Source organism: Primulina eburnea, chromosome 6 (genome assembly GCF_022965805.1).
Source record: "Primulina eburnea isolate SZY01 chromosome 6, ASM2296580v1, whole genome shotgun sequence".
Classification (NCBI taxonomy): Eukaryota; Viridiplantae; Streptophyta; class Magnoliopsida; order Lamiales; family Gesneriaceae; genus Primulina; species Primulina eburnea.
This window is the reverse complement of record NC_133106.1, coordinates 39,086,445-39,112,563: the sequence shown is the minus strand read 5'-3', so window position 1 is coordinate 39,112,563 and position 26,119 is coordinate 39,086,445. Positions and strand designations below refer to the sequence as shown.

The window sequence follows — 26,119 nt, the reverse complement described above, 5'->3', positions numbered from 1 at the left end:
TGAAATTATAAAAGTCGAACACAATTTAAAATAGTCAAACTTAATGAATAAATGAATAATTTGTGATTTTACATATACATTTTGTACTCCAATTTTTATATTCTCAATTAGATTGTAATTATTAAAACATTATTATTTTTACTCAAACTTAAATATCGTAAAATATGTCATGGACAAAATACGGAGAACTTTGATATTATATCTTATAACTCATTTTTCTAAACAATTTATTTCAAAATCGTGGGATCCACTGTCACGTATTATTATAACAACATAACTCTTTCACTCACATTATTTTTAACATTAAAACTCATTATTTATGGGTCTCACAGTCCACTCAATCATTTTAAAAAATTTCATATTAAATAAAAATGTTTTACAATATTTAAATCATTTTCTAGATATTCGAACGGCTAGTTTCCAACGGCTACTTTGCAACATCTAGTTTACAACGGCTATTTTACGATGAAAATTTTGCAAAAATAATAATAATTGAAAATTACATTAATCGAAATTAGAAATACAATAATTAAAAATTACAATCACTCAAAATACAATAATACTAGAAAATACACGTTGAGTAAATAGTTTAGATATCCCATCTCGACCTAATATCCTGGCATAGACATTCATGTATGATAAGCTGCTCCTCAGTCATCTGCGAGGTGTCTTTGTTCAAGATTTCGTACTCCTTCAATTTCAAGCGTCGATTCTTAGCTTCAGATTTGGACAAGACAGCTTTTGCCGTAATTTCCTCTACTTCGAGTTGTTTTTGTTTCAGATCGACTTCGGACTTCTTCATGATTGTGTACTTAGTGAACTTTGCGAAAATATTGTTGTAGTTTATTGTCAGATCTTCCATTGTCGATTTTAGTCTGTCTTTTCTCTTTCTTTTTGCTGTTTTCTGTCCCATTGGACGAGTATCTTCACCATCCAGGTCTATACTCACCTCTTGGTTAGAAGAGGTGTTGTTTGCTCCCGACTCCGAAGTCCTTGTTTTCTTTGTGGCCACAAAGTGATCAGCGGACTATGGAGTAAACATTGGACAGTCTTTGACAATTCTCCACACATGCTCGAAATTGAATGCAACACCATTGTTTTCGGATCGATATTTTTCGTACGCAAACCTCAATATATATTCCTCACTGTGACCATTTCGATATGAACTGTAAATACTATTATAATTTGCATTGAATCTGTGGGGCCCTTAGCTCCTAATCGTCATTATAACACAATTTGATTAGGATTAAGTAATCACAGCGGAAAACGGGTTTAAAATTTCTTTTACAATGAGCCCAAAACATCTCTTCTAGATTTAAATACTAAAAATAGTATCTGAATTCAAATCATAAAACACGCCCACACGGAATCAAAACCAATCACATACAAACAACTCATATCCTCGGGACATGCCCCGGTATATAGATACATATACATATATACTGGGAACAAGACATAAACATAAACCTCAGCCCAAGCTGTGGCTCCCACCAGAAGCACCCTCTCCGGTCTCCTGATATCCTGGAGTACCTGCCATTGTCCACACACAAAGACAACAACAGCCCCCCTTGGGGGTGAGCAAAGCTCCGTATGGAACAACCAATCATATATACCACAGATATCTAAACAATGATATATGGTATGCAATGCATGTATGTCGTGGAGGTATAGGGTCAAATGCCCATCCACTGAGCACATGTCAGAATCAATCGAATCGCTATCAAATCAAATCAATGCTCGAGCTGGCACACCGGCCGATATGGGAATACACATATGACAACGTCGACGAAGCGTCGTCAATCCCACATCTCATATCCAATCATATGGGGCCACAAATGTCTATGTTTTAAGGGTCATGTAATACCAAACATAGCATTGTGTTCACAAACCCCGGAATCCAATCAAATCATATCAGGGTATCCAAGGATCATAGCTCAACGTGCATGTCATGTATCGATGTATGTATAAAATGACGTGTGTTAACAAAACATTTATTTTATACATCGATACTCCAATCTCAATGTCATGTATGCCACATCAAATCATCAAATAGGCACATAGACACGTATTCCAATCCAATCCAATCAACTCAATCCAATCATATATCATATAATACAGATACCTGTCGTATGTTACCCGGTCGCAACATACCTCAATTCTTCGTTCCAATTGATGTAGCTTGAAGATACACTTTATCTACATCAATTACATACTCATTTCAATCAATAACATACTCCAAAATCATTAATATGAGTTTCAAATATCATTTGAAACTTCAATAATTCATATCAAATCATAATCATATCATAATTCAATTCCGACTTCAAATACGAGTTTATTGTCGGTTATTCTACTACGTATCAGAAATTCAACTTCAAATACATGCTATTCCAGCACTATGATATTTAAAGCTGCTGAAACCCGAAGAAAATTACCTCAGTCTGAAGCCCTCGACGCGCAGATAACAAATATATAATTTGTTTCGTGTTTAGACGGCGTTTCAAAGTCGAATCGGACGAAAGAAAATTAAAATCTCGAACTTATCTCTCGACGTCGCTGAAAGAAAAGTGAAGAAAGAAAGAAGAAAACATATTCTTATCTTCACCGCTTCGGCGCTCGGGCGGTAGAATTCTCGCGCCCGAGCGCGAGACATTCTGTCCCCGAGTGTCACTTGCACCGCGCTCGAGCGGTCAAAATCTACCGCTCGGGCGCGGAGGGTTCTGCCCGGCTCCTAAATTTTCATACCTTGGCGCTCGGGCGGTAATTTCCTACCGCTCGGGCGCCACATGTTCTGTACAAAATGTTTGATTTTTGTACTTATTGGCGTCCGGCCTTTCAAATCAAATTTATACAACATCCATTCATATACAATATTCATTTCTCAATTCCATTGTCATAATATACATCAAATACATAATCATATGACAATTTCATAAATTATCGATAATCACACAGGATTTACGATAATACGATACACGGTCCTTACATTTCTCCCCCTCTTAAAAGATTTCGTCCTCGAAATCTCAAACATCTCTATATACATAACATTGGCAAACATACATATGTCACCAGTTATAGTACATATCAAAACTAAAATCAGTAAAAGGATCAGAATACATCGAATACAATGGAACAGACGTCGTAGAATCAAACAAATGCGGATACGAATCTCGCATCTTACTCTCCAATTCCCACGTCGATTCTTCAACACCATGTCGTGTCCATTGCACTCGTACCAGAGGAATCGATTTATTACGCAATATCTTTTCCTTTCGATCCATAATGCGAACAGGTTGTTCAACATAGGAAAGAGAAGGATCCAGTTCAACCTCATCAGGTGCCAACACATGTGATGGATCTGGTTCATATTTCCTCAACATAGAAACATGAAACACATCGTGAATAGCAGATAGAGCTGGTGGCAATGCCAATCGATACGCAAGATCACCAACTCGATCGAGAATCTCATATGGACCAACATAACGAGGAGATAACTTCCCTCGCATGCCGAATCGAACAGTGCCTCTAAAGGGAGATATTTTCAAAAATACTCTGTCACCTTTCTGGAATTCCAAGGGTCGTCTTCGTTTATTCGCATAACTCGTTTGACGATCCTGAGCAGCTTTCATTCGCTGTCGAATTAACTGAACCTTATCATTCATTTCCTGTATCATTTCAGGTCCAGTCAATTGTCTTTCACCAATCTCATCCCAGAATAACGGTGATCTACATCGTCTCCCATATAGAGCTTCAAACGGAGCCATACCGATACTCGTCTGAAAGCTATTATTATATGAAAATTCAACCAATGGTAAGGTATCTTGCCATCCCATTCTGAAGTCCATCACAACAGCACGCAACATATCCTCCAAAGTCTGAATCGTACGCTCAGTCTGGCCATCAGTTTGAGGATGATAAGCAGTACTCATAGCCAAACGCGTACCCATCGTTTCCTGAAAACTGCCCCAGAATTTAGAAGCAAATCTGGGATCACGATCAGATACAATCGAGACTGGCACACCGTGCAGTCTCACGACATTCTCGATGTATAAACGGGCCATTCTCTTATAGGGATAAGTCCGTTCATACGGAATGAAATGCGCAGATTTCGAAAGCCGATCAATAATCACCCAAATAGCATCACAGCCCTTGGGCGAACGAGGTAAATGAGTCACAAAATCCATAGCAATATGTTCCCAATTCCATTTCGGGATTTCAAGACTATGGAGCAATCCTCCAGGTTTCATTCTCTCGGCTTTCACTTGCTGGCAGACAAGACATTTCGAAATAAACTCAGCAATGTCCTTCTTCATACGTTTCCACCAGAATTGAGGTCTCAATGTCAGATACATCTTCCGACCTCCCGGGTGAATACTGTATTTACTACAATGTGCTTCTCGAAGAAGGGCAGATCTCAAATCAGAGTCATCAGGAACTACCAGCCGACCATTAAGTCGTAAAGAACCATCAGAAGAAATCTGAAATCCAGACTGATGTCCAGCAGATACCAGTTCTTTCGACTTTTGGATTTGAGCATCGCTTCGTTGGGCCTTTCGGATTTTCGATATTAAATTCGGCTCAATTTGCAATGCTGAGACAGTGACAGAATTCCAATTCGAGTGAAAAGTCCAACCAGAAGTACAAATATCCTCATGTACTTTGGCGACACAAACAGAAGCTAGAACAGAATCATGAACTTTCCGGCTCAGGGCATCCGCAGTAACATTCACCGATCCAGGGTGATATTGAATCTCACAATCAAAATCATTCAGGAGATCCATCCACCTGCGTTGCCTCATATTCAAATCAGATTGAGAAAAGAGATATTTCAGACTTTTATGGTCCGAATAAATAACAAACTTTTCTCCGTACAAATAATGGCGCCAAATCTTCAAAGCAAATACAATGGCAGCCAATTCGAGATCATGAACAGGATAACGTGTTTCATGAGATTTCAATTGACGAGACGCATAAGCAACCACCTTGCCATGTTGCATCAGAACACAGCCCAAACCTTTACCAGATGCATCTGTACAAACCACAAATCCTCCGGTACCTGAGGGAATAGTAAGCACAGGTGCTGTGGTCAATCTCGTCTTCAATTCAAGAAAACTAGCTTCACATTCATCTGACCAAATGAATCTCTGATTCTTCTGTGTCAGTTGAGTAATAGGTTTAGCTATCTTCGAAAACCCTTCAATAAAACGACGATAATATCCAGCTAAACCCATGAAGCTTCGGATCTCAGGAACATTCGTAGGTCTTGGCCAATTCAATACGGCTTCAACCTTCGAAGGATCAACAGATATGCCATGTCTCGAGATGACGTGGCCCAGAAATACCACTTTGTCTATCCAGAATTCGCATTTGGACAATTTGGCATACAAATGACTAGTACGAAGAGTTTGAAGTACCAGTCTCAGATGTTCAGCATGCTCCTTTTTCGATTTCGAATACACAAGAATATCATCGATAAATACAATAACGAATCGGTCAAGATAATCTCGAAAGACCCGATTCATTAAATCCATAAAGATAGCAGGAGCATTCGTAAGACCAAAAGGCATAACCAGGAATTCATAATGGCCATACCTCGTACGAAAAGCAGTTTTGGGCACATCTTCGTCTCGAACACGTACTTGATGATACCCAGAACGAAGATCAATCTTCGAGTATACAGAAGTACCTTGAAGCTGATCAAATAAGTCATCAATCCGCGGAAGTGGGTACTTGTTTTTCACAGTAGCCCGATTCAGCTGTCTATAGTCGATACACATTCGCATCGTACCATCTTTCTTTCGAACAAATAAAACTGGAGCTCCCCAAGGTGATACACTCGGTCGAATATATCCCTTATCGAGAAGATCCTGTAATTGTTCTTTCAATTCTTTCAGTTCCAGGGGTGCCATGCGATAAGGAGCTTTAGATATAGGCGCAGTCCCCGGCACAAGATCAATACTAAATTCAACTTCTCGATGAGGAGGAAAATCAGGAATCTCATCGGGAAATACATCTGGAAACTCTTTCGCAACAGGAATCTCAGATAAAGAAGACTCCTTCCTCGAAATATCAATAGCGTAGATAAGATAACCTTCATCTCCGCTAATCAACAATCGAGACATTTCCATGGAAGATACCAATGGAATTTTGGCTTGGGAACCCTTGCCATAAAAATTCCACTTGGGTCCATCAATCGGTCGAAATCGAACCACTCCGTGACAACAATCAACGGTAGCTCGATTTGTCATCAAGATATCCATGCCAACAATACAATCAAAGTCGTGCATAGGGAGGACAATCAGATTCAGAAATATCACATTATCCTCATATATCAATACACAGTTATGCACAACTTTCTCAGATAAAATAATCTTCCCTGCTGGCGTGGCTATCGACAAAGTATCATACAACGAGGTACACTCAATATCGTGAGATGCAACAAATGCATGAGATATGAATGAATGAGATGCTCCTGTATCAAACAAAACACGTGCAGGATAATCGCAAAGCGTGCAAATACCTGCAATCACACCTCCAGGAGCTTCTCTCGCCTGATCCTCAGTCATGGCATACACTCTCACTTGAGGAGGAACTTGGGCACTCTGACCACCCGGTCCTCGATATCGTGGCACACTCGACTGCTGAAAGGATGGAACAGGAACAGCAGGTCTCATCGTACTAGGGCCACCTCTAAATCCTGGCTGGGGTTGAGCAGAAGTCGTACCCCTGTTCGGACATACTCGAGAGAAATGGCCTTCCTGCCCACATTGATAACAAGTACCAGACATACCTCGACACTGCTCGATAGTATGTTTGCCTCCACAATGACTACAGTAGGGAGCAATCACAGGATTCCCTCGCTGTGATCCACTCGAACTCGAAGAAGACGAAGAAACAGAACCAGTCTTCTTGAACTTCTTACCTCTCGGCCTCAAAGCAGGCTGCTGAGCTGACACCGGTGGTGGAGGAGTATACTGGGGACCTCCCCGCCTAAGTCCAGCCTCGGCTGCCTTAGCTCGTTCAACTGCCTCTGCGTAGCTGGTAGGCAATCCAGAAACAACATATGTATATAAAACAGGATGCAAACCATTTACAAACCTGTTATATTTTGCCCTCGCATTCCCAGCCACGTGAGGTGCATACTTCAACAGAGTAGAAAATTTTGAAGCATACTCTGCAACAGACATCGTTCCCTGCTGCAGATTATTGAATTCATTCTCCTGAGCAGTATAATAAGAAGGAGGGGAATACTGCTCCAAAAACTGGGCCTTGAAGACATCCCAGGTGACTTCAGTCCCGGCCTCTTTCAGTCCAATCTCAGCGGCTTCCCACCAAGATTTAGCTCGGTCTTTCAGCTGATAGAGAGCAAGTTTCAGTCTCCGAGCCTTGGAATACTCAACAATATTAAACAAATGCTCGATGTCCTTCAGCCAGGCCTCAGCTCTTTCAGCACTCTCAGTGCCAAAGAACTTCGGTGGTTTCAGATCCTGAAATCGAGCCATGACCACATCCATGGACAATCCTTCAAATTGCCCAACAATCCTCTCAGTACTGCTACTCGCAGTTTCATTTGTGGGATCAATCTACAAATCAAAAGATGAATATCACAATTTCATATCAATTCATAATCTCATCATCTCATATCATCAATCTCATCAGATACTTACTCAAATCAAATCACATAAGAGCAAGTAATACAAATAAGTCAAACACATACGCACAATTCATTTGTGCCTATTCAAGTGTACACAAGACTCAATAGAGCATTCCCAGCTATGCTCTGATACCATCTAGTGTGGGGCCCTTAGCTCCTAATCGTCATTATAACACAATTTGATTAGGATTAAGTAATCACAGCGGAAAACGGGTTTAAAATTTCTTTTACAATGAGCCCAAAACATCTCTTCTAGATTTAAATACTAAAAATAGTATCTGAATTCAAATCATAAAACACGCCCACACGGAATCAAAACCAATCACATACAAACAACTCATATCCTCGGGACATGCCCCGGTATATAGATACATATACATATATACTGGGAACAAGACATAAACATAAACCTCAGCCCAAGCTGTGGCTCCCACCAGAAGCACCCTCTCCGGTCTCCTGATATCCTGGAGTATCTGCCATTGTCCACACACAAAGACAACAACAGCCCCCCTTGGGGGTGAGCAAAGCTCCGTATGGAACAACCAATCATATATACCACAGATATCTAAACAATGATATATGGTATGTAATGCATGTATGTCGTGGAGGTATAGGGTCAAATGCCCATCCACTGAGCACATGTCAGAATCAATCGAATCGCTATCAAATCAAATCAATGCTCGAGCTGGCACACCGGCCGATATGGGAATACACATATGACAACGTCGACGAAGCGTCGTCAATCCCACATCTCATATCCAATCATATGGGGCCACAAATGTCTATGTTTTAAGGGTCATGTAATACCAAACATAGCATTGTGTTCACAAACCCCGGAATCCAATCAAATCATATCAGGGTATCCAAGGATCATAGCTCAACGTGCATGTCATGTATCGATGTATGTATAAAATGACGTGTGTTAACAAAACATTTATTTTATACATCGATACTCCAATCTCAATGTCATGTATGCCACATCAAATCATCAAATAGGCACATAGACACGTATTCCAATCCAATCCAATCAACTCAATCCAATCATATATCATATAATACAGATACCTGTCGTATGTTACCCGGTCGCAACATACCTCAATTCTTCGTTCCAATTGATGTAGCTTGAAGATACACTTTATCTACATCAATTACATACTCATTTCAATCAATAACATACTCCAAAATCATTAATATGAGTTTCAAATATCATTTGAAACTTCAATAATTCATATCAAATCATAATCATATCATAATTCAATTCCGACTTCAAATACGAGTTTATTGTCGGTTATTCTACTACGTATCAGAAATTCAACTTCAAATACATGCTATTCCAGCACTATGATATTTAAAGCTGCTGAAACCCGAAGAAAATTACCTCATTCTGAAGCCCTCGACGCGCAGATAACAAATATATAATTTGTTTCGCGTTTAGACGGCGTTTCAAAGTCGAATCGGACGAAAGAAAATTAAAATCTCGAACTTATCTCTCGACGTCGCTGAAAGAAAAGTGAAGAAAGAAAGAAGAAAACATATTCTTATCTTCACCGCTTCGGCGCTCGGGCGGTAGAATTCTCGCGCCCGAGCGCGAGACATTCTGTCCCCGAGTGTCACTTGCACCGCGCTCGAGCGGTCAAAATCTACCGCTCGGGCGCGGAGGGTTCTGCCCGGCTCCTAAATTTTCATACCTTGGCGCTCGGGCGGTAATTTCCTACCGCTCGGGCGCCACATGTTCTGTACAAAATGTTTGATTTTTGTACTTATTGGCGTCCGGCCTTTCAAATCAAATTTATACAACATCCATTCATATACAATATTCATTTCTCAATTCCATTGTCATAATATACATCAAATACATAATCATATGACAATTTCATAAATTATCGATAATCACACAGGATTTACGATAATACGATACACGGTCCTTACAGAATCGATATACCATTTTTTGGATTGTATTGTGCCAATGTGACCGTATAACATTTGCGCTTCTGGTGTTTGAACCTGGGAGACGATTCTCATTGTAGTAGCTTACAACACGTCCCCAAAAACCATTTGCCTTTTGATCACTGTCGATTATTAGCTCATCGCTGATAGTGACAAAAACTTCTCGCTAATACCTCATGTTCAACCTTTGTCCAACTTGAACGCTTTCTTGAACCCTCGGCATTTGAAACCGTTTTTTTTTTAAATTGACCACCTCGATTGGGGATTCACGATCGGAAAGTTGCGTTTCCGGGTCAAATTAGGAGTTGCAGGTTCATTCGACATTGGAGATGTGAAAGGAATAACAGTTGTGTGCGGGGTATTATATCCATAAGCAACCACGGCGTAAAATACCAGTTGAATCCTTACAAGATGTAATGTTCGTTGTTATTAATCACCTACATATGGAAACAACGAGAACAACGAGACATTAAATTTGAAATCTGTCTTTCATGATCGAGAAGTAAAAAATATTATTTTTCTATTTGTACAAAATTTTAATTATTACTATTACTATTGTGATAATTTTCTTCTATATTACAAAGTTCACGGATACATGATAGTATAAAATCTCCCATAATAAAAATGATTAAATCAATTCTAAAGAAAGTACACATCTTATTATAAGACACCTTATAAAATTTATTTACATTATTTTGGAATACACATAATACATGTTAATAAAATAAATTTTATGATTTATACATAATTTACTTATGATCACATGTTTCATTTTCTTTCGGAATAATAGGTTGTTGTGTATATTATGAAGAGATTTTGTAGATAAAATCACAACTCATTTGGATAAAGATATTGATGAAACAATTATTGTTATCATTCAAATGTGTCAAACACGTGTCATGTCACAAAATTGTTTGTGAATGTGGATTTAGACGAAATTACTAAATTTTTTTAAAAATATTTCTCATTAATTTTATTGAATGTGATTTAAAAATATTTTTTTTATCACATGTTAAAAAATAATAATATATAACTTCTCGAAAATTAAAAAATTTAAACATATATTAAGGTTGGTGGTCGACGTCATTACATTAAATACGATAAGCATCATGTCATTGAGTTAGGCTAACACAATCTAAATTAAATTTCGATATATGATAGTTATTATTAGCCAAAAACATTAATCGAAATGTGTTGTATTTAAGAATTTTTTTTAAAAAAAATTAGCAAAAAATAGTTTTATTTTTATTTTTTATAATTATATTTTTTTTTTCAATTTAAATATCTATTATTTTTCACTAATTTTTAATAATACAGGTTAAATACTAATCTAACATCTAACATATATATAAATATATGACTTTTAATTGTGAATTTTTCAATATATCCTTATTCATTTAATGTAGCAAATTAAATCAAAACTTTTTTTGATGGGTTCTTTTGTAATTTATTGTCTATCTTAAATGCCTTTGGATATTAATGCATATTCAATTTATCAATTTACTCATAATTTTTCTTTGTTAGTAACTAAAATTAGTGTATTTCTTTATGGTTGCTAATGAATATTTAATATTTATATCTTATCTTTACTTTTATTTTATAAATTGATTTAAGTAATAACTAAATAAATAATTACTCAATAATTTAATGATTTCATTTATGATTCATTATGTATTATGATAATATTTTAGACAATAATGTTTTTAAAATTAAAGTTTCTATTATTATATATTTTGTTATCAATTTTCAATTACGTTCTAAAAATAATACAAAATATGATTATATTAGTATTATTAATCTATTACGAAATCATCATATATAATATATTGATTTGTTATCTTGTTTGTTCTTTTCAACCTATTAATTAATTTCTAATTGTATATGATGAAATTACATACATAAAAAACAATTTTTTCTCTTTTCTACATATTAATTAATGTATCGTTATATATGATGAATTTATATATATAAAAACTATTTTTCACATTTCAAAATAACAAAATTGTTATTCACTTATTAAATTAACTAAGTTATGTTTATCAATTCATTGTGCAGTATTACTATGATTGCAACTTAATGAAACATAGGCGATGCCATAGAGTGGTCATCCTAACAATTAATATTTGTGTTTAAATTATTATTAGTAATTAAAACTATTTTGTGTTCGATGAAATTATTTGATTAGTGAGAATAAATTTGATTTAGAAAAATGATTTTTAGAATGTAAAATAACAACTATATCATATTTGTTGGTTGCAATAATTGTTTATGTAAGATATAATAATCCAAATGCAACGTTTGAGTTGTTTTACAATTTTAAAAGATTTTAGTTAATGTTGCATCGTTATCCCGGTTATAACTTTTGATAAAGGGACAAATACATGATCTTACAATAGGTATATACAAAAGTCAAAGTCATAAGATCGATTATCATATATTGCAATTAATGTAATTATTGATATTGTTAGAGTGCAATAATTCTCTTTGTTGGATATATCAATCGAATCATGACGATTGAGCTATTATACCGTTTAAAATATTTGAGTTGATGTGTAATATATATTCTAAAAAAATAAACAAAATTCATAATGAGTTAAAAGTTAGCAAAAACACAGTTGATATTTAACTTAATAACAAGTTTAAGGGTTTTATTTTAACATCATTATGATAATTTAGTTAATTAAAAAAATTTTATTTGACAATCACTACATGCACTTCATTTAAATATATTGTTATTTTGGTTTTAGTAAAATTTACTATTCTCTTAATTTTTTTTATTGTTTTTCATTGTGAATGTTATTTGGATGAAAAATATCTTTGTTAATTTGAGAGAGCTGTCATTATGTTATAATCATGCAAATTGAAAAATGATATATAAATAAGTGAATATATTTGATTTATCGTCATGATGTATTTTAAATTATTGTGTTTGATATATTTAGATAAATAAATATTTATAAACAAGATATTATTCAATCAATTTAAATTATATAAATCTCATTATTATATTTTTTATTATTAATCACCCACACGATTATTATATATATATATCTCTTACTATTTATTAAGGTTGAGTAGGTTAGAGTAACTTCCTTGGTCTGTTTTTTAAAATACCTAAAATACCCTTCACCCCCATTCTCTACATTACTAATTATATATATTAATAAAGTGTTAAAAAATAAAAGCAAGTCACATGTAGTTTAGTGGATAAAGTCTATGTTTCTTAATCATGAGGTTGTAGGTTCAATTTTTGCTTGGGTCTTTTTAAATTTATTTTTTAGTTCATATATCAAAATTATAATGTAGCCACTCAGTATTTCTTATAAATATATTTTGATCCTCATTTAAATATAAATCAAATAAATTATAAAAACATATCGTACAAGCACGCAACGCGTGCGTCGTTGTACTAGTATATAATAATATATATGATACGAACATAGATTTGGCTTTAGTGTTTGGTGAAAAATCAATTATCTTTTTCCATAGTCCGCCTTCGTTTCCCCCGCAGTTGCCGTCTCTTCGTCCGGAGCATTTCTATATATAAGAACCTAACCAAGAAACCTGAGAAGCAAAATTCAAATTCAGGAATGGAGACAAAGGGGAAGAAGAAAGAGAGGAGGAATTTAATAGCTTTAACAGGCGCCGCTGCTCTTGTGGCCGTTGCAGTCAACTTTGCTATCGTTGCAGTCAATACCCATTATAAAAATCGCAGGAAAAAAAGTATGTATTGAACGAAAGCAATATAAGTTGCGGATATTTGGGTTCAAGAATTATATGTTAGATTTGTGGTTCTACTTCAAATGACGAGACACCTACTGATTTTTAGATGTTTGGAGTTTTCCTGGTGTTTAAAAGTCTGTTCTTGAAAGTTTACGTGTGCTTTCCGAGTTCCTTTTTAGATGATCCGACTCAAAAGTTGACTTTTTCTGTTTTGAGTTTTCCTTACTGTATTGAAGTTTGTTCTCAGAGATTTATTGGCGCATGAGACCAGTTCTTGAAATGTTATTTCAAGGTTGTGCGCAGGTTTTAAATCTTCTGATGTTAATGACTTCTTTTAGTGTATATGCCGTGAATCGAGTCTGACCTTCTGTTTTTCCTGTAATCTTCTTAGCGTCGAAAAATTTGTTCTCATTGCTTTTTGGGTGTATAAAATCAGTTCTTGAAAATTTACGTGAATTTTAGGAGCATTGTGATGTCCTTGGCTTGTTGTATAATGTAAATTTGGAAGACCGAGTTGGATGTCTTGATGTCTTGAATTTTCTTGGGGTATAAAAGTTTGTTCTCAGAGTTCTTGGAGCATAAAAATCATTTTCGAAAATTTTAGTTTGATTATTTGCGAGTGCTTTTACACTTTTTGATGTCATTGACTTCTTTTTTAGTTTAAATACGGGGATCAAAGCTGATTTATTTGATTTTTAACTTTTCATGATGTATGGAAAGTTTGTTCCATAAAAATCACTTTGCGGAGTTCTTCATTTACACAAATGGCCCGGGTCATTGTACGGTGGCTTTTCAGTTTTCGATGCTATTAACTTTTAGAAGTATGTTTCAGTCTCTAACCCATATGGTTTTGAACCGGTGAACTGAGGATTCACCAGCATTGTAGTTTTAAAATAATACAAAAACTTCACATTTTTTCCGTTTTTATTTTAAAATTTTTAATTCACAATTCCTCCAAATTTCAGCTGTTCCTGGATCAAATTTTAGGATAAATTTATCTGCCTCTGAAATGCTGCGATTGGCAGATCACATTGTTGCAAAATCTAAGGAAATTCACGATGCAGTTGCTTTAGTTTCACTAGACAAGGTATGGTAACAAGCTTTCTCCTTCAGGCTTCAACAACAGGCTCTTTCATTATGTGAATACATTTGTTCAAGTTTTTTGCCGACTGCTGATGGTTTTGCAACTTGCGCTCCTAAACAGAACCAAGTTAGGATTTTTTCCCCCTGAAATTAACTAATCCAGTATATCATTCATTTTCTATCGTATCTGCTGCAACATTTGGAAATGTTGCCATCTGGTGCCTGAGTATATTTTCCTCTTTGACCTTTCATTTCTTCACCGTTTTCAGATTTTGAACCACATTTACTTGCTAATTTAAAATGGCATCACAGGTAACTTATGCCAATGCTATTCAACCATTAGCTGAACTAGAAGCACTTCATTTTCCTCTGATACAATCTTGTGTGTTCCCAAAATTGGTATCCGGTTCTGAAGATATTCGTAAGGCTAGTGCTGAAGCTGAGCGGCGAATTGATGCTCATATCTCCACATGCAGGTTTTGCATTATTTTGTCTTTAACTAATTAGTGAGCCAATGGTTTTGAATGTATTTTTTTAAGCTGATCGATCATATGTATTTTAATCTGACTCTTGCCAAAGAAAAGAAAATAGCAACTTATTATAAATAACTATGCAGTAAACTGGTGCAACTTCTCAAACAGCTTTTAGATTACATTTTTACTTCCATAATCCCCTGGCCTGAGTTTAACGTGAAAGTAAAACTACCACTGTTAAACCCCCCATGCATCATAAAAATGTTTTTTTGTTACTTTTGAGGGTACAGGCCTGTTCTGGGAACAGAAGTCTGACTGTGCATAAGTTTTTTTGAAACTTTTGCCGATGGATATAGGTCATGAATTTTTATTGCTGCTAGGAGAACTTGAATCTTGTAGTTATCCCCTTCCGAAAAGGGAAACTCTATGTTTTTGCTTGATAAGGTGTTTCAGATGGCATTTTCAAGATGATTCTCGATCATGAAAAAATGAATAATAGGTTAGAAGTTGGGAATATTAGGTTATTCAAAAAAGTAAATGTCGACGCTGTCTTGTGCCGATATTCACGCCTTTGAGGAGTTTAAGTTGTTACAGTGTCCTGCGGATCGATTAAGTCTGGTTTGGAATATATGGACAGTACCGGAATAAACATATTTATGTTTTCAAAAATCATGTTGCAATTCCATTTTAGTAGCATTGTTATTTTGTAACTGAATCCTAACATCAGTCGCTTCCATGTCATTCATGTAGTAAGCGCGAAGATGTTTACCGTGTTGTCAGAACTTTCGCAGCACAAGGGAAATGGCAGAGCCCTGAAGTTAAACGCTTTGTTCAGTATTTGGTATGAACCAGTAAGCAAATTATTTATTGTCCTGATGCAGCTTTCTTGATATTTTCTTGGTTATCTTCTTTACATCTGTATGTTTATTTTATTGATAGTTATCTCATTTAATGGAATTTTGTCTGATTGTTTTTAGCAAAATGTAGATATTTATCTATTGTATCAAGATGCAATGATAAATTGGTAGTTACTGTGAATCGGCGACATTCTATTTTTATATCATATTTATTATTTCAGGTGGCCTTTAGATTGAAACATTTCATTTGAGGAATAAATTTGGATTTCTGGATTTGAAATGAGTTCAATATTTGAAGATTTGAAATATCTAGTTCTGGTTAAAAATAACTTAAAACTGAAGTCCGGATTTGAAAATCACCTTAACAATTTTGGTGCATTGGTAAAAAGGGTTTGAATCAAAAGGCACCAAATTCTTCCATCCAAACACGTCGTTAAAGAATTTAAAGTGTTTGTACTATTTTATTTACATTTTATGTCGTCCCTCTATTATTCTTGTTTCTTTGTGGATTAGTCTTCCTTATTTAACTACCTCTCTTTCACACAAGGTATAAAGAATTCCATCTTAGACGTTTGGTGCTCTGGTTTGGATCAAACTGTTTGTCAGTCAAGTCTTTATTTTTCAAAATTTAGTGACAGGTTCGAGACTTTGAACGGAATGGATTAAATCTTACATCCACAAAGAGGGAGGAATTACAGCGGCTGAGGACTCAAATAGATGAGCTAAGTTTGCGATACATCAAAAATATAAATGATGACAATTCATTTATTCTTCTCCATGAAATGGAGCTAGTTGGTTTACCTCTAGATTTTCTTAAGGTTCGGGATCCTTCCTTTCATACTATCAAGTTCTTTTGATCTTTTCAATTTGAATTTGAATAAATTAGTACTGCTTGGCCTTTTTTCCCTTCATCAGTATCATTGAATGTCCTTTGGAGGGTACTATTATTAGTTTGGCCAGAAGATAGTTGGAAATTAAACAGTACCAAAGACCATATTATCTATATATATAAGAATGTTTGTTAACAAAGTAATCGATAGCATACACACTCTTTTATGCATTTCTTGATTCTAAATTAGGTTGTTTAGATGTGCTTGTTGGGTTACTGTACCTTCCTTTCTGTGGTCACACTGTGACAGTGAAATTCGTGTATGTTTTATTTGCAGACTTTGGACAAAGCTGAAAATGGTAAATTCATGGTCATGCTGAGAAGCCATCATGTTGCACCCATCCTGGATTTATGCAAGGTGATTTTTTTTTTTGAGAAAGAGCATGCACAGCTATTGCTAATTACTTTGACATTATTTTGCTGTCATATCCATGAAGTACACAATTACGACCAACTCTAGTTTCTTTTATGATTTATGAATCAAATGACTACTCATGCAGCCTAAAAAATTGTGAATCAGCAAGTACAAAACCATTCTCTGATTGGATGCCAGGTTGGAAAAAGTTGGATATTTGTTTGCTGTTGTTGAGGGAGACAAGAAATACCATGATCTACATACTAGTAATAGATAAAAATGTATGTTATCTATGTACAGAGATATTGGTCATCAAAAATTTACATGATACAAAACTCAAAACTTGAAAAAGTTTAGCTTATAGCTAAACATTCAAAGACCAACTAAGCAGTTCGATGTTTTCTACAATTGCTTACTCTACCCACCCCCATGTTTTGTATTCAGTTTTGTTATATGTATGTTTTAACTGTTAATGCTTCACAAATTTGTAAATTTTAAGGTAGGGTCAACCAGGAAGTCGGTAGCTATTGCTTATGGCCAGAGATGTGAAGTCAATCTCCCCGTATTGGAAAAGCTGGTATTTTGTAATTTTATTATTATTCAATCTGTACATATAAATGTTGTCCACGGTCACTGAAATTCCTCTGCACACGTGTTCTTTTGCTACCACTCGTCAAAATTTTATCAATAAATGATTGTCTGACAATATCTGATGATGGTTTAGTTGCCAGGATTGCGAAAAAGTTGAATTATTTTGATAATTTTGATTTTGTTTTTAATGGCCCAGTCTGTGCACCTAATTTACAATTGTTGTTCACGAAATATCGTGCATATGAGGATTTTTTAATTGTATAACATCTCTGAAGTGGATATTATTTGGAAAATATATTCCAGACTGTTTAGAAACCAATGAAATACACATCATTGTTGGCAATGTTGTAAACAGCGGGAGGCGGTGGCGAGGTGATTAATCCTATATAATTATACATTATCATCACAAATATTCATCATTTTTTATGTAAGATGCGTAATTAAATAATATTTAAATATAAAAAAGCTTCATACAATATAATCATCTAGATAATGTGCAAATAAATATATAAATGCAAATTAATAAAATAATTAATAAAAATTTATCATCATATTAATGCTATTATGCTAATAAAGTAATATAATTACTTTTACCAAAAAATTAAGTTTAAATTTCAAAGTTTCAATCTATCATTAGAACAAATAGCAGACTAAATATAACTAATCTTCTAAATCACCTACATATGCACAATCAACTACATTCATAATCCTCTCATCATCGGACTCAAAATCAACATTTTCTTCATTCTCCTCCTCCGATGTATCTAAATCTTCGTCAAGTTCTCTAATGTGATGTTCTTTGCACTCCTCCTTGGTTGTAGCACTTCATCCGCTCCCAAGGCCTCTGCTATCATTCTCCAAGTAAGTCCTGAGGCAGGCGGTGTCGGCGGCAGGCGGCTGTAGACAGTTTATGTGGTGGGCTTAGTCATAGTTGTCAATAGCCGTCGTAGCCCTCATTGTAGCGAATAGCGTGGCGAAGTGGCACCACATCACAACAAACCGCTTCACGCCATGGACTTTGCAATAGCGCTCGCTATCCTCGCTATTGGCACTATAGCGACAATCGCGATATCTGAAATGATGGCGCTATTGCAAAGCGAAGCTACATGCTTATTTTCTGTCCTTTTTTCCCTCTAATTTTGGTTTTTTTAGCATGTACTTAGTTAGGTTTTTGCTAGAAATTATATTTTTTCTGCATTTCTTGTTTTATTTTTTTTTTGTCTTCTATGATATTTCAATGAAAAAACTTAAATAATTTCAGATTTTAGTATTTTACAATTAAAGTTTATGGAATATTATGCTAGAAATTAAGGTTTTTGAATTGATGTTACTATATGCTATATATTATATAAATATACTTGTGGCGTTTTACTGTCAAATAACCATCGCTACGCTATTCACTATGCGCTATAGCCACGGGCAACCTTTGCGCTACACTATGCGCGATGGACAACTATGGCTTTAGTGGTTAATTGTGAGAAGGAGTGAGAACCAAAAGTTGAAAAAAAGAAAATGAGATGTGATTTAAATAACTAGGATTTTGAGTTTTAAAATTAGTTGATTTTGACTAGTTTTTTAAAATTTGTTGACTACAACTTAAAAAAGTCGATTGCCTCACCTGGCCGCATGCTCGCCGCCTCCACCCGCCTCGACCGCCTGCTCGCCGCTCTCGACCGCCTGCCCACCGCAGCATAGCTTGGACCGCCTATAACAGCCGTCTCATGCGTAGGAGGGGCAGTCGAGGGCCGTCTCGATCTCCATTTAGAACACTGATTGTTGGTAATGAAAGCGTTTTTTAATGTTATTTTTACTTAGGAGTCCTTGGGATTAAAAAAATTACGCACTTAATGCACATCATCATTCATAAGTATTGGACCGAGGCGATAGGCAGTTACTTAGTATTAAAAAAGTTACCAACTTAACACACTTACCAACTTAACACACATCATTATTCGTAAAACTTGGCATTATTGTCTCTTTTTTTTTACCTGGAACATAAATTTCTTAATACAAGATATTTTAAATCTCTTCATTGCTCATAATTTCATTGAGTGCTCTATCACGAAATTTTGTATTTCTCGTTTACATAAGCCAATTTACATTTACCCTCTCTATTGTACCTCCAGATCCAGTTGAGGCATAAACTTGCCAGGTTACTTGGCTATGCGAACTATGCAGAGTATGCCATTGATATTAGAATGGCAAGCTCATCGACAAAGGTTTGTGATGATAAAAATAACTGTTTTTTGACCTTATATTCAGTTGGTTGTTGATTATTCAAGTCCACCTTGAATATTTTGTTTCTTTTATTCTTTTTGGAGTCGATATCAAGGGAAAAAAAATTCTAGAAGTGACATCAGAAGTTTCTGTTCATGGGTCAAGTAGCTGACCTGTTCTTTTAGATGTTTTAATTTAATTTAATTTATTTAATGAATGCATTTTTTTGGAGTTTCTCGTCTTTCATGCTTCATACACTATGCTTTTTTAACGATTAATATCATACACACATTGTGTTATTATTACAATCTCGCATCTGTTTTCTTCAGGTGTTCGAGTTCTTAGAGAAAATATCGACAAGCTTAACTGATTTGGCCTCAAAGGAACTTTCTCTGTTAAAAGAATTGAAGGTTTGTCGTGCTTAATTTCTTTTGTGAAAACTCATCTTCTTAAACATGGCTGTAAGTGATTTAAGGCTTAGTATGCTTGTAATTTAGAGAAAAGAGGAGGGTGAACTTTCATTTGGAATTGAGGACCTACAGTACTATGTAAAGAGGGTCAAAGAACAGCAATTTGATGTGGATTTTGAAGTTATTAAACAGTACTTCCCCGTTGGTTTAGTTTTATCAGGAATCTTTAAAATCTGCCAGGACCTTTTTGGTAAATATTTTACAACCTTTACTAAATTGTGAATATTTGTTGACTCAGTTTCGTCCCATGACTCACAATCTTCCAATTTTCTCCTTGACGCAGGCTTAAGATTTGAGGAAGTAGCAGACGCAGACACAGATGTTTGGCATCAAGACGTGCAACTTTTTTCAGTTTTTGATTTGAGCTCTGGTGAACTACTGGGTTATTTCTATCTCGATTTGTATTCCAGGTATGAACCAGCTGGATACCTGTGAATCAGTATTTCCTTTTGATCACCTAAATTGAACTTTATGTTGTATTTGTGGCAGGAAAGGAAAATACAGCCACACTTGTGTCGTATCTCTTCAGAATGGTTCAAATATTAAGAATGCAAGACAGGTAATTGATTATATCAATATTCTCATTGTTTCAAATATATTTCCTATCTTAATTTTTTACTGATTAGTTACGGAATCCCTAAAATCAGCGTGCCAATATTTATTTTTAATCAACATTCACTTTATCTTTCTTTTCGGAGATCTTAGTTCAAAGCCACTGCAAAGAATTTCATCCTGATGGTTATAGGGTTCTTTCACCCATTTTCCTGATATTTCATTGTATTTTCCAGATTCCCGTGGCTGTATTAATTTCTCAGTTGCAGAAGGAAGTTAACAGACACTCCACCTTGCTGCGATTCTCCGAAGTAGTGAACTTATTCCATGAGTTTGGTCATGTGGTATGTTTCTTAACAATTAAGCTTGGATTCTCCGGAATATAGTTCTGTAACTGTCTTAATGTCAATGCCACAAGCCCATGAGACATTGTGTACTCAAGTTTATTACAATGATACAGTTTCTGTATTCTTGGCTTGATAAATGCATCTCTTTTCTTTACGAGAAAATTAAGGCTCGGGTAAAGTCTTCAAGCATTAAATATTTAATTTTTGTAATCTATTTTGGGTTGTGATTTTTATCTTAAATGTTGGGCCACTGGTTTAGTCCCAGTTCATGTGATTTTATTCCAATATCAAATATATTATACGTGATAACAGAAATTCTTGATTAGTAACCCGATTCTGATGATTTAGGTCCATCATATTTGCAATCGTGCCCCCTTTGCTAGATTTTCTGGCTTACTAGTGGATCCTGATCTTGTGGAGATCCCTTCCCTCGTATTGGAACACTGGTTTGTCTTCTATCTTTTGTGTTAATATCTGAATAAAAATAGATTTAAACTTATGGTATACTTCTGTATTTTTGCTAGGTGTTATGAAAACAACTTTCTTAAAATGGTCTCTGGTTTCCATCAGGTATTCTAGATATAATTTACGGTTTCTTACAGTTCTCCTACATAAGTTTAAGCTATAGTTTGAATCTTTTGTTACATCTGAATGTGACATTAACTTTTGGCTTTCAGGATATCACGAAGCCAATCGATGATGACTTATGTAGATTGCTTGAAAGATGTAGATTTTCATTCTCAGCAATCAAATTGAAACAAGAGATTGTTTATTGTAAGTTTTAATGTGTATTTTCATGGGAACAAGCAACTGTCTCTTTCGAGCTTCAAATTCTTGAAGTTCCCTTGTTTGATATGATGAGCTGGTGCGTTGCATTTTCAGGTCTTTTTGATCAGATCATACATTCCGTGGAAAATGTGGACATGCTTGGGCTGTTGAATCATCTTCATTCAAAGGTATATTCTCTGATTCTCCGCAGAAGCTGTCAAGCCACCCCTAATGTGGATGAGAAATCGTCGGAGTAATAACAACGATATGTATATAGCTGTTTACATGGCATGCCGATTGAAATGTGTTGTTTGCCTATCGTATCTTTTTGAGTTGCACCCACATAATCAACTATATTTTTTTGTATGGAGACAAATGGTTGATCTAGTTAGCAGGCTGCCGCTGATATAGCTGTCTTGTAATGGCAGTTCATGTTAGGATTGCCAATGTTAGAAGGAACAAACCCAGCATCATGCTTTCCTCGTACAGTCATTGGCTACGAAGCCACTTGTTACAGTCGGATATGGAGTGAGGTTGGAGTCCCTCCCAGGTCATATTATAGCATATCTTGATACCAGATATTTTAAATTGGGTGTCGTTGGATGTCTGGTAACAGGTTTTTGCAGCCGATATATTTGCCACAAAGTTCCGTGATGACATATTTAACCAAAATGCTGGGATGCAGTTCCGGAAGAAGGTAACTGCCCGTAGTGTAGTCTGTTTTGTGGACATGAAACCTAAAGAAATCACATCTAACTGTCAACCACTATCACGTATTGTTCTTGGTTAAGTTTCGACGGCCTACTTTTGTTTTTGGCAGGTATTATGTGCAGGTGGTGCAAAAGACCCATTGGAGATGTTGACAGATTTTCTCGGAAGGGAGCCTTCGTTACAAGCTTTCATAGACAGCAAAAATCATTAAATACAGCCGGGTGGCATCAAAGTGGGACTGTCTCGAGTTCGAGATCCAACAATGACAAAACTCTCGTCTAGTCCATTTTCCCAGAATTTAGTTAATAGTTCGTTCGGTAAAAGTTTGCTGTGTGTGGGGGGACTGGGAGATATATCTAGACCTTGTAAGTATGATGCAAGTTGAGATTGATAAATGGTGGGCCTCTTTAAGTTGAATTATTTCTACTTTCTAGTCATTCAACACTACACATAGAATCTTAATCAATAGCAATAATTTTGGTGCTGCTGTTTATGTTATCCTTGCAAAATTCTACACAAGGACTAAAATAAACAAAAGCACTAGAGTGCTATATAGTTAGCTGCTTGCTCATTCAAGTAAAAGAAGCTGGGACAAGTGGATAAATTGTTGTTGTAGATGAAGAAAATTGGTGGGGCTCTTTTGTTATTTTTTTGGTTGCTTACACACATTCTCTTCCCTATGACAAGTTGGGGTAAGCATGTTTGATTCCCCAATAGATCTAAAATGATGTGGATTAGTAATTGGTGTTACTTGCGAGGAATTCGAGTTACGAAAGAGTCAAAAAAATGCTCGTTGTGGAATCTTCGAATTAATACATGGATATCAAATGAACTGTGGCATTTAAGAGGTCGTATATGTAAGATATTTGAGTTACACGATAATGATGTAATTTATATAAAAATCAAGAGAGGGGATATGATAGGCTCAAAGGTGTATCTCAATTTGAAAGATCTGAGTTTTACTATTACAAAAGTGTGTTTTCTTCTTCAAACATGAAATTTTCTTATTATTATTATTATTATTATTATTATTTTGTTTCAAAATAGTAGTTTGTTTTTTCTTAACCATAGAAGAAAATCAAACTAAATATATTTTCCATTTAAATGAATAATTTTAAAATCTACATATTTTGAAAATAGATGAGGTTATATTTTTCATAAATGCGAAAGTATAGATAAAAATCAAACTTATATTTTATAATTAACGAGAAGGTTATATTTAAAATCCAATTAGTTGACTTTTTTAAAAATTCACTCATTACACAAGCCTTGATATTTAGAAAGGAAAAATGCAGATAAGATTGAGTCATTTAGCCACACAGGTCTGGACCTCTCCACAGGTTAGGCCATGTCTTTGAATCAGTTGGCGAGGCTTCCCTTATCCTCCGATGGAACAACAGCGCGTGAACATTCATTTATCAGCCACTCCCTGTTTCCTACGTCTACCCATAAGCCGTACCACCAAAAGCTAAAATTTCCGATGGTGGTTGAAGCTAAAAGCAAGAAAGGAATGGCGGCCAGGCAGTACCAGCGGCAAGCACCTCCTCCATTACCAAAGCTTGAAGACGACGGCAACCCAAAATTTGTTATCTTTATTCGCATGGCTAATGTTAGCTTTCTATCTCTCGCATTCCAAGTTTATATATCAATTCATCGATCGCCAAGGTTCTTTTGGCAAAAAAGGCTTTGTTATCATCTACCCTTTTCTGATGCATTTTCATTACGTAAAAAAAGGCTTCCTGTTTCTGATCAAGATTATGGCGTCCTAACTAGCAACTATGACTGGCTTTTTTCTTATTGCTCTCAGGTTTATCTTTGGTACCCTCTTAATATTGTGACAGGGGGGACCACTGCGAAAATCATGGTCGCTGCGAAGGGCAATTTTCTGGGGAAATATATTTACAAAGATACACTGACCAGAAATCTTGCAGCTGTTGTTTATAGAGTGAGTTCCTTATCAGTGCAATTTCATACCTAGTTCATTGCGGTCCCATGATATCTTTCATTGAAACAGGATGAAAAGCAGTGTTCTAAATGGCGGTCGAGGCGGCCGCCTAGGCGGTGCCTAGGCGGTAGGCGGTCCTCGACCGCACCGCCTATGCATGAGGCGGTTGTTTGAGGCGGTTTAAGCGGTACGGCGGTGGGTAGGCGGGTCGAGGCGGGTCGAGGCGGCGAGCAGGCGGGGCGAGGCGGGGGCGAGGCGGCGGCGAGGCGGGCGAGGCGGCGGCGAGGCATTCAGTCAAAATTTTAAGTTGTAGTCAACTTAACGAAGATTTACATACATCGGAGGAGGAGAATGAAGAAAATGTTGATTTTGAGTCCGATGATGAGAGGATCATGGATGTAGTAGATGGTGCATATGTAGATGATTTGGAAGATTAGTTATATTTAGTCTACTATTTGTTCTAATGATGGATAATTGATTGAAACTTAGTTTTTTGGTAAATGATCTTTATTAATTAATATGATGATGAATATGATGATTGAAACTTAGTTTTTTGGATAATTAATATGATGATGAATCTTTATTAATTGCACATTATCTAAATGATATTATATTTTGTGTTTAAACATTATTTAGTTGCACATTTACATGTAAATGATTATATTGCATGATTACCTATAAAAAAAACACAGTGAAAAGGAATGCAGAAGCTGGCTATGAAACAGTTTCGTGTCTTGCGGTCTGCTACTGAGTTTAAATATGGCTACAAGCTCGTTGTAATTTTCTCTCTCTCTCTCTACTTTCCTACTGTGTTTATGTTTTAGACTTTGATATTGTGAAAAAAATATCTGAGGCTCCATTTTCTACTTTGTGTTTAACATACAGGAAAATAACAATCTGCGGGCTGCACTTGCTGCAAATGATGTAATTGAAGTAAGCTGGATAATTTATGATTTTGAATTTTGCTTATTGAATAGTCTTCATCACTTGTTGGCAAACAATCCCTCGAGTTCGAATATGGCCTTAGATTTTCTTTCAATGTTTCCAGCTCCCATCTCAGGAAGAGCTCAAAACTGTGCTTGATAAAGTGAAGGGCTTCTTTGGAGGTGCCAAAGAATCTTTCGGGAAGATGACATTCTTAAACTCAGAAGCAGAAACATCAGAAGATGATAAATCCACGTTAGTACGATGAACTTTACAGATTCATATGGAGTTCATTCCTAGACATTTTTAAAATTGTGTTTGTCTTTTTGAGTTGTATATGAATAAAAATTGCTGAAGTTGAACAGCTGAAGAAGATGACGATTTTTATAAGATAAGGAAATCACTTGCTGCTAAAGCTTCAGTTTTGTTCACAAAATCGTTCATAGATTTTTATTTCCATCTTCTTCAAGCTTCTACGCTATGTTGATTGCAGGTACATCTTTTTGCTTAATTTATCCTCACTATCATGTTATGAAATGTGATCTAAAAAATATAAAAGGAAAGGCATAATCTATTAGCGTGAGCATTGCACCACATATCCGATTATGCTAGG

At 35.6% G+C, this 26,119-nt stretch overlaps 2 protein-coding genes across 4 annotated transcripts; both read left to right on the top strand.

Moving 5' to 3' along the window:
• The first annotated feature begins 13,042 nt into the window (after positions 1-13,042).
• Positions 13,043-23,292, top strand: LOC140835232 (probable thimet oligopeptidase). The gene is made up of 20 exons (XM_073200702.1): positions 13,043-13,324; positions 14,290-14,411; positions 14,720-14,883; positions 15,631-15,721; positions 16,376-16,555; positions 16,904-16,984; positions 17,481-17,558; positions 19,699-19,791; positions 20,119-20,199; positions 20,287-20,449; positions 20,543-20,669; positions 20,749-20,818; positions 21,048-21,155; positions 21,507-21,604; positions 21,683-21,728; positions 21,836-21,932; positions 22,041-22,114; positions 22,355-22,459; positions 22,543-22,623; positions 22,747-23,292. Exons 1-20 carry the CDS (start codon positions 13,192-13,194, stop codon positions 22,846-22,848), a joined length of 2,094 nt encoding a protein of 697 aa, XP_073056803.1. The 5' UTR covers positions 13,043-13,191; the 3' UTR covers positions 22,849-23,292.
• Positions 23,293-23,913: 621 nt separating this feature from the next.
• On the top strand, positions 23,914-25,971 carry LOC140835234 (protein HHL1, chloroplastic-like). 3 transcript variants are annotated; one of them, XM_073200706.1, is made up of 6 exons: positions 23,914-24,246; positions 24,445-24,582; positions 25,290-25,358; positions 25,468-25,515; positions 25,631-25,761; positions 25,872-25,971. In XM_073200706.1, the coding sequence occupies exons 1-6, from the start codon at positions 23,986-23,988 to the stop codon at positions 25,873-25,875; spliced, it is 651 nt and encodes a 216-aa protein (XP_073056807.1). In that variant the 5' UTR covers positions 23,914-23,985; the 3' UTR covers positions 25,876-25,971. The 3 variants fall into 3 exon arrangements, with proteins under 3 accessions (XP_073056807.1, XP_073056808.1, XP_073056806.1); XM_073200707.1 differs by having other exon boundaries at positions 25,864-25,971; XM_073200705.1 differs by having other exon boundaries at positions 25,631-25,971.
• Positions 25,972-26,119: the final 148 nt, after the last annotated feature.